The sequence below is a fragment of the Sinocyclocheilus anshuiensis genome, unplaced genomic scaffold, assembly GCF_001515605.1.
Source record: "Sinocyclocheilus anshuiensis isolate Anshui unplaced genomic scaffold, SAMN03320099.WGS_v1.1 scaffold1203, whole genome shotgun sequence".
Lineage (NCBI taxonomy): Eukaryota > Metazoa > Chordata > Actinopteri > Cypriniformes > Cyprinidae > Sinocyclocheilus > Sinocyclocheilus anshuiensis.
In genome coordinates, this window is record NW_015539980.1 from 335514 (window position 1) to 345049 (window position 9536).

At 34.8% G+C, this 9536-nt stretch overlaps 1 protein-coding gene across 1 annotated transcript in view; it reads left to right on the forward strand.

Moving 5' to 3' along the window:
* Nucleotides 1–3399, forward strand: part of mthfr (methylenetetrahydrofolate reductase (NAD(P)H)) — a 17976-nt gene extending 14577 nt beyond the window's left edge. Inside the window, exons 10-12 of the mRNA XM_016484306.1 lie at nucleotides 1133–1234; nucleotides 1315–1434; nucleotides 2272–3399. Coding sequence (XP_016339792.1) covers nucleotides 1133–1234; nucleotides 1315–1434; nucleotides 2272–2487 — 438 coding nt within the window. The 3' untranslated portion in view covers nucleotides 2488–3399. The remainder of the gene's footprint in view (nucleotides 1–1132; nucleotides 1235–1314; nucleotides 1435–2271) is intronic.
* The last annotated feature ends 6137 nt before the right edge of the window (nucleotides 3400–9536 follow it).

The window sequence follows — 9536 nt, forward strand, 5'->3', positions numbered from 1 at the left end:
TGAATTGTTGAATAAAGTCGTTTATTTTTTTTCGTTTGCGCACAAAAAGTATTCTCGTAGCTTCATATAATTACGGTTGAACCCCTGATGTCACATGGATTATTTTACCGATCTCCTTGCTACATTTCTGGACTTGGGAACATTTCAGTTGCGTTGCTGTCTATGGAGGGTCAGACAGCTCTCAGATTCCATCAAAAATATCTTAATTTGTGTTTCGAAGATGAACGAAGGTCTTACGGGTTTGAAACGACATGAGGGTGAGTAATTAATTTATTTGTGGGTGAACTAACCCTTTAAGATATAAAATAGGGGGAGGGAGATTATAAAACTAAAACTACAAAAACTGGTAAAAAAATGACACAAATTTTGGGTAAAATAAAAAGTATAAAAATAAAAACAAATTTAAAATATCAATAAATACTATAATGGTATATTAACAATACTATACGAACTGTCACTCCTGTGACATAAAAGAAGCAAAGATGTTTGTCACTGATCAAACATGCAACGTACCAGGTTTGAATGTGCATTCGTTTCATTTGATTCCTCACAGAAAGCTGTCATATGACTTCAGTGGACTTTGAATGGAGCAGAGAAATCATATGGACTAATTTTATTTCTCTTGTCCTTTTTGGACAGCAACTATGATAATCTTTTGTGTTCTGGTCATACAGGTTTGGAACGACATGATGGTGAATAAATGCTGAAAGAATTTTGTCATTTTGGTTAACTACAACTAAAACTATGAGGGGAAAAAAAAAATCATTAATTTAAATACTTTAACTGAAACATATATAAAAAAACTTTTTCAGCTAGTTGCCAAGGAAACATTTTTCATTTTCTTTAGTACTAAAATAACTAAAAATAAATTCAAACTGAAACTTAAACTATTTTAAATGAAAACAGAAAATATACAAAACAAATTGTAATAGTATATTAATGATGCTAAAAACTGCTACTATGATGCTGTCAGTAAATTCATAGAGTATTATCAGATCTAGTTATTCTTGTGATACCGTGGGAACTGTGCACTTGGTCATTTGCTGGTTTATTATCTTTTAGGTTTATTTGGAATTGGCTTACTTTTGGAAATTCTTTCAGCATCTTTATTTTTACCTTTTGAAATCGACAGGCTTACCTGGAGTTTTTCACATCCAGCGAAAATGTTACTGCACTTCTGCAAGTGCTGAAGAAATATGAACCTCGTGTGAACTACCATATAGTCAACGTTCAGGTAAACACCAGTTTAAGAGCAAGATTACATCACGTACTCTCCAGTTTTTATATTGACGTTATGAAATCATGTCTTTTTAGGGCAGGAATACTACAAATGCCCATGATATGCAGCCCAACGCTGTGACATGGGGCATATTCCCCGGCAGAGAGATCATTCAGCCCACCGTCGTGGATCCAGTCAGCTTTATGTACTGGAAGGTGATGCTTTTTCCACTTAGTAACCACCTTTAACACCCTAGCAACCACTAAGCAATGCAAACTTATTAGGTTGTGTTTAAACAGCCTGCACATCCACGTGTGACGCTTCCAAAGTCCTTATTGACCTCACATTTGTACTCCGTCCCACTGGCACTCTTACATTCACTATTAATGTCTCAGTAGCTGGGTTTCCATCCAAAGTTGCGAATTTTACTTATGCGCAAAATTGGAATATCGCATAAAACATTTGCAAACAAGCACAGTTTCCATGCAACGAGTCAAAGAGAACAAAACCGTCACTTCCTGATATAAATCACTAATAAAAGTAGGAGACTACTGAATGTAATAATTTTCATATATAATAAATTACTAGCGAGCAGACGAAACGCAATGAATGCGGTCATTGCTTTCGGAGGCGGATGTAAGACAATTCTACAGAAATACTTTTGATGACAGACTTTGCTTGGGCATTTCCAAATGACCAAAACAACATTTCAGAAGCTGTGGAGCAAGATCGGTCCGAAGGTTAGTCAGGTTTTGCGGTCCCATAGCGCAAAGTCAGATGACTTTTCCAGTGCGCTTGGAATTTATTCGTAAAATGCATTTCCATCTCCCATTATTCACATCAACCCTTTTTCGCACAAGTCAAAAACCACCAAGCGAGCGTAAAAACTTTTGCGAATTAAGGGATTTTTATTCGAAATTTGGCGTTTCCATCACTCAATTCTCATGCGATACTTCAAAATGTGCATTAAAATAGCGTGATGGAAACACAGCTAGTGATAGTAAAAGATGACCTAGACTCCAGACATAGCTCAGTTCTGTCTGTTCCCACAGGACGAGGCTTTTGCGCTGTGGATTGAACAGTGGGCGAAGCTGTACGAGGATGAGTCGCCATCGCGCATGATCATTCAGTACATCCACGACAACTACTTCCTCGTCAACCTGGTGGACAACGACTTCCCGCTCGACAGCTGCCTGTGGCAGGTGATCGAAGACATGTTTGCGCTTCTGGACTCCCCTCGAGAAACTCAGGAGGGAAGTCAATCGTAGCATCACAGAACTCGCAAAGTCTGCCTGCGCTGCTATTGAGACATCTGGACACACGCACATATGGAGTACTTTACTGTAACGACAGTGTTTTTAGTCCGTTTCAGAGCTTAATTCGTCATTACTCCCAATGTATAGGGAACAAATCATGACAAATGTAGCACTACAGAAGATGATTCGAGTTGATCTTTAAAGGGACTTATGTTTGCAGTTTTGGGTGCCATTTTCTTATATTTTTATCCTACATTTTTAACTATTTATAGAGTGTATTTTGGATATTTGATATGTTCAATATATGATTGTCAAAGCAAGAAACTCATGTAAGCAGGTCAAACGCGTGGACACAATATACAGTATATGGCTACTGTATTTCACTCAGACTTTATAGGTGAATCCTATACAAACATGTCATATCCTATGTCAAATAGGTCATATTTTCCTCCAAAATCAAGAAAGAAAAAAAAGGGATAGTTCACCCAGAAATTAAAATGTTCATTGTTCCAACCCATATGACTTCCATTTATCTTTAGAACACAAATGAAGACATATTTTTAATGTTCTCTCGTTTTTGTCAATCCATTGAAATTCCATGCAACCAAAATTTTTAAGCTTCCAAAAGTACATAAAGACATTGTAACAAAAAAAAGGTGCAATCCAAGTCTTCTGCAGTATGATGATGATTTTTTTTACATATAATTTACATTGATGTACACACATAAACAAGTAGGTAAACAGAAGCTCAAACATGCATGTTTAATGTGCTGAAACATGCATGATTAAATTGCTTGATTCATTAAGATCATGTACTTTTTGAAGTTTGAAAGTTTAGCATGCACTGACATTCAACTGATGGGAAAAAATGCACAAGTTTTATGGATTTGGAACAACATGAGGGGAGTTAATGCTGATGATTCATTTTTGGGTGAACTGTCCCTTTAACGATTTTGAAACATTTCCCTTTTTTTTCAGACAGTTAAGAACATTTTCACTCTTCATTTACAATTAAAACATTTTTCATGTTACAGTAATGTGAATTGGGAGTGAAAGTGTTTATATATATATATATATATATATATATATATAAATATAATGGAAACCTAAACCCAGACAGATTTTGTGAGATTCCATCTTATAGTTTTCTACAGTCACGTGTGAAATGATACTAGAGTAATTGGTTGTAAATTAGATTGTAATTGGTTTGTAACGGTAATTATTTGTGATTACTATTGTAATCGGTGTCAAAGTGGTGCCATTATGGATCTAAACATTTGAATCTCTTCTTTTTTTTAAAAGCGGTCTGACCATTTTTGTTCTGCTGGCAATAGAAAGCTGAATAAACATGCGCTGATCCCCCTGTGCTAACATGTCCACATTCTACATCATCATTGAATTATTTGTTTGCTTGTGACTCGCATAACATTTATATTTGGAGTTCACCTAAATCTCAAAGTCCATGCCTCTGTTGATAATGGTGAAGGATTGGTGTGCTGCCATCAGATGTTACGTTAAACCTGAAGGGCTGAAGTTACTTCAACAGCTTCAGTATCACACTTGTTGGAAGGAAGCCAATGCTATGAACTTGACCTCGTTTTTAATTTGAACAGGCATGTGCTTAAGCATGGATATTAAACGTGTTCATATATATGTGATTTTTTTCTCTTTAGCATTACTCGGTGCGTTTTGCTTTTTAAAAAGGAGTATCTTGTTTTCTCTAAATACGTGTATGAATCCTTTACATACAGTATCTGGGTGTTTTTAAGCTCTCCGCATTCAAACATTTTTCAGTTTTAAACAAGAGTTTATTTAGCTGTTACATTCATATTCTGCAATAAACATTTTCAATAAAACGTGCCCTTAAAACTTCAGAGCATTTTGCAATTAACAAACAAGGATGAGTAATGAGTAATTACAATCGTTGAAAGCATCGGGTTATTTTTAAGCTCTAAATACTGTGGAAAGTAAATGAAAAAAAAATCTATAGCAAATACTTTATTTTAAGGTGTACTTGTTACAGTGCAATTATAGAATTAAGTACCGAGTTGTACTAACATGTTCTTACTACGGGGTTAGGGTTTATTGTTTGGAATTATGCATAATTTACTGTTATTACTATACATGTAGCATGTATAACAAGGACACAATAAAAGGATTGGAATATATCTAGAATTTGTAAAAACTCTTATAGGAAACTGAAAAAAAGTTGATTTTCATTAATCAAAAAGTATTGCACATACTTAAAAAAAAAAAAAGTTTTATTGGACAAAGAAAGTATGGAAATATTCTACACCAATACTTCATATAAATACATATAGTATATAAAAATTGCTTAGTACCTTGGCAAACGAAGTAAATTTCATTCCACATGAGAGGAGGCGGAGTCAGTAACCTGACACACTCATTCTAAACTCACTATAGGGCCGTTACATAAGTGAACCCTCTGAACCGCTGGCATTTCTCAAGGAAGCTCTGAGAATTCTGCTTCTTCTGGAACTGCTGTATCTACCAACACCTGTGCACTAATATCAGAGTGAGGCGGACTGACCAGACAGAATGTCAAATACTTGAAAATATCTAGTGGAAAATGAGAACGTTAGTGAACTGCTTCATAAGTACTTAACATTAACCAGTACCCTCTGCTCACTTACAGCACTGAATGGGTTACAGTTAAGACACACATTGGAATGTTTTAGATTAAGGGGTCCTTGCCCTGAAAAACGTTGAAGACCCCATTTTAGAATATCTTGTAGAATCTTTCGCTGCGTCCCAAATGACGCACTATGTACTTATGCACTACGTACTCAACCATGTATAGCATGAATTCTATTTGTCATTCATAATCGGAGTCTCATAGCCCCTCCCCCTTCGGTACGTAATTAAAGCTGCGACAATTGAGTACATGAAGTGTCCAACATTCCACAATTCATTTTTTCGGTTATTTAATTGCATCATCCGGGTATTTAAAGTGCACTTAATTATTTTTGGAATTTTCAGTGTGAATGCACTACTCGCACTATTTATACTACAAAACGTCATAGAATAGTGCATAAGTACGCGATTTGGGACGCACCTTTTATTTATATTAAGAGTTTCTTGCAGTCACTAAGTAGTCATTAAAACTAGTTTGCACATTTTATGCAATTAAAGATATCTGAAATCATACAGCTAGTTAAATAGTTCACCAAAAATGAAAATTCTGTCATCATCTATTCACCCTCAAGTTGTTCCAAACCTGTATGAGATTTCTTCTGCTGCTGCACACAAAAATAAGACATTTTGAAGAATAAGTTTAACTAAACAGTTGATGAACCCCATTGGCTTCCATAGTATGGGAGATTAAAAAAAATATATTGTGGAAGTCAGTGAGGACCATCAGCTGTTTTGGTTACAAAGATTCTTTAAAATACCTTCCTTACTCATACAGAAAAAAACCTCATACAGGTTTGGAAAACTTGAGGGTGAGTAAATTATACAATTTTCATTTTTTGGTGAACTATCCCTTTAAGAAGAGGTGTGCTGTGATTTTTTCCACACTATGGGCTTGGCTGACTATAAAACAGGTGGGAAAAACCCACCACACCTCATACTACTACACCTTGGATCTCACTGCTGTTTAGCTCTAGATAAAAGTCCATGTCTGAAACATATTGATCAATACAATAAAACTGCTAAATGGAGATGGTGCACATATAGAACCCAGTCTTGCATTAAATCAATCACAATGGCAAGCCTTGTGGGTTAATTTAGCTCAGATTGGCTGCAAGTGTTCATGTTAGACCCTATAAACACTGTTCAACTACTGCAAACAATGTTGAAACAAAGTTGAAAAAGAAAAAAGTCAAAAAGGCCCACCTTCAAGTCATTGTGATTGGGGTTGGGGAACGTGTGTAAATGTGTTGTTGAACTGTAGCTGAATACTGGGTAAGTGATGATTGTTTTGGAGGTGCTGTGGTGAAGTGTGGAGTTTCTGCAGTCTGCTCTGATCAACCCTCTGCTTGTAAACAGACAGAACTGGTTAGGGCTCAAAGTATGCCCTGTGGGCTCGCTGCCACCACACTTGCAACACCTGCCAATAAAAAAAAAAAAATCATTATTATCAATCTGTACACATGTTGTTTGTGTGGGTTAATCTTAGGGAATGGTGCCAATTGTGTCATGTGACCCCATGACTCATATATTGTATACCCAATTTACACGAATCCATCCATCACTTTTTTTCTTTTTCTTTTTGGCTTAAATGGAATAAAAATTCAGATCTGCCTTAATGTTGCTATAGTTGAAATTAAAATGTTTTCAGTTGCCTATGTAGTTTTATTTCAAATGCTTTTGCACTTTCTATTCAACTTTATGCTGTATCACCTTTAAAGATAATAAATGTGGGTCACGTTCAAATAATATACTTAAAAAATATAGTGTAATATATGTAATAATTATATAATATCATATAATATATATATATATATATATATAGTGTGAAATTAATGTAATGTTTTCAGACACCTAATTAAATGTTATTTGCAATTAAATGAAAATATATTAGCTTAAATTTATCTTAAATGCAATGAACTTAAAAGTGCTTTTTTTGACCCACTTAAGTATGACTTTTAGTCACACTTTACTTTAGGGACCAATTCTCAATATTAACTAACTATTAACTACAATTTTTGCCCCAATAAACTCCTAATTTGCTGCTTATTAATAGTTAGCAAGGTAGTTGTTAAGTTTAGGTATGCTAATAAGCAACTAGTTCTTAGTGAAAATTTGGTCCTTAAAATAAAGTGTTACTGAAATGTTATAATTACTTCTACTGTCTTATGGTTAAAGTGTACTGCCGATTGTACTAATAAGAATTCATGGAAAACTAAAATATACTTTAATGTTTAACATTATAACAAAGTGCACTTTTTTTAAGTACACTTAAGTGGCCTTTAGTTTCAGTAATATTATATTATCTGCAAGCGTGTTTGTGTTTGTGTATATATATATATATATATGTCTCACAAGGGAGCCTTTGATGACAGCCTCTCCGTTATGACTGTCTTGGACTTGTTCATCTGTTGAAAATTAATGCAAATGTTCTAGTAATCTAGAATATGTTCCACATTGCTCAACACTGATAAGACAGTGTGAACAATAAAGGTGAAAGTGTGTTTATTCACAGGCACACTGGTTTGATTAAGCACAGACCAAATTGCCGTGACCTAATAGTTATTAGAGATACTAAGTGCACAATGACCCCCTGTCTATCTTGTGCTAACATGGCGAGATTTCAAAGAGTGGTGGACTGCGTCTGATTTACCTGAGCCAATAGCGTGCTGTTAACGGTGGCTGAGCAATCAGCAGACACTCTGTTCCTGAGGTGTCTTTCTCTGGGTGAGCCAGGCTCTCTGCAGCACAGAGCGCTCATACCGCACCAGAAACATAAGGATAAGGTTAACAAAGTCAAATTACAGTATAGTTGTCAGCACCTTGCTGGGTGGTTGCTAGCATGTTCTGGCTTCTTTCTTGCAGGAGTTTGTGGACCCTAGACTTCGAAAAAAGGTTCAAAAGCTGTCACTGGAGCAGTACCCTTTCAAAAGGTACCAAAATATACTTTTTAGATACCAATATGTACCTTTAAGGTACCAATAGGAAGCCTTTCGGGGTAAATAAGGTACAAAGGTATACCTTTTGAACATGTAATGACCCAGTGACAGATTTTATACTTTTTTTCTGAGAGTAATAGGAAAGAAAATGAGCCCCACCAATATAAGAACTACAGAATAGCCACTACAAACATGATAATTAACCTGAAAGAAATCACTAAAAATAAGTGCACTGTACATAAGCTGTTGACAAATAACATGTAAAAAAAAATGTCCAACAAAGTTAGTATCTCTAAGGAGCAGTGCATATGTAACAGTGCTATGACTGCACACTAATGAAGTGTTTCACTATTTTGAATCATCTTTCACCTTTATCAGTTCACCTGAAGAGTGGCATGACAAATGATTATTCAAAGTACTAATAAATCATGTAGAGATGAATAAGGTCATAAAAACGGCTTCAAAATATATTATAGATTTCACGGTTACATTTGAAAAATGAATGCAAGTAAAAAGTGAGTATACAAAACGTGGGACTGAACTATGTGCAAAACTGAAAAGGAGTTAAAATTTAAAAGTACAAAAAAAAATTACTAATTAAATTATTTTAAACAGGGTTTACACACACACACATAGGCAGGGGCCTCTTTTTTTTATTATATATAATAAATAGACTCCCTTGTCTCCGTGAGCCTTTGGCATATGGTTTGGAGAATGAATTGATTCGTCTCTGAATATATAAATAAACTAATAAATAAGGATAAGTAATGACTACATACACACACCTTTATGTACACATACATTTTTGCAGCCAGCCACAGATCTTTAGTAGACAGATTAGTTTAGTTAACATGCAGGTTAAGTGCCCATATTTGTAAAGATTTTTGGCAGCTTCATGTTGACAGTTTAATTTGGCACCTAGAATATTTTTGAGAAAACATGACAAGCCTTTGGCAACAGAAGTGCTGTTTCTGTTATATAAATGTGACCCTGGAGCACAAAATCAGTCTTAAGTCGCTGGGGTATATTTGTAGCAATAGCCAAAAATACATTGTATGGGTCAAAATTATAGATTTTTCTTTTATGCCAAAAACCATTAGGATATTAATTAAAGATCATGTTCCATGAAGATATTTTGTAAATGTCCTACCGTAAATATATCAAAACGTAATTTTTGATTAGTAATATGCATTGCTAAGAACTTCATTTAGACAATTTTAAAGGCGATTTTCTCAATATTTTGATTTTTTTGCACCCTCAGATTCCAGATTTTCAAATAGTTGTATCTCGGCCAAATATTGTCCTATTATCCTAACAAACCATACATCAATGGAAAGCTCATTTATTCAAGATTATGTATAAAAATATGTCAAAAAACTGACCCTTATGACTGATTTTGTGGCCCCCGGGTCACAAATGTGCTTGAAACTCAGAAAGCATGTTAAATAAATAAATAAATATATATATATA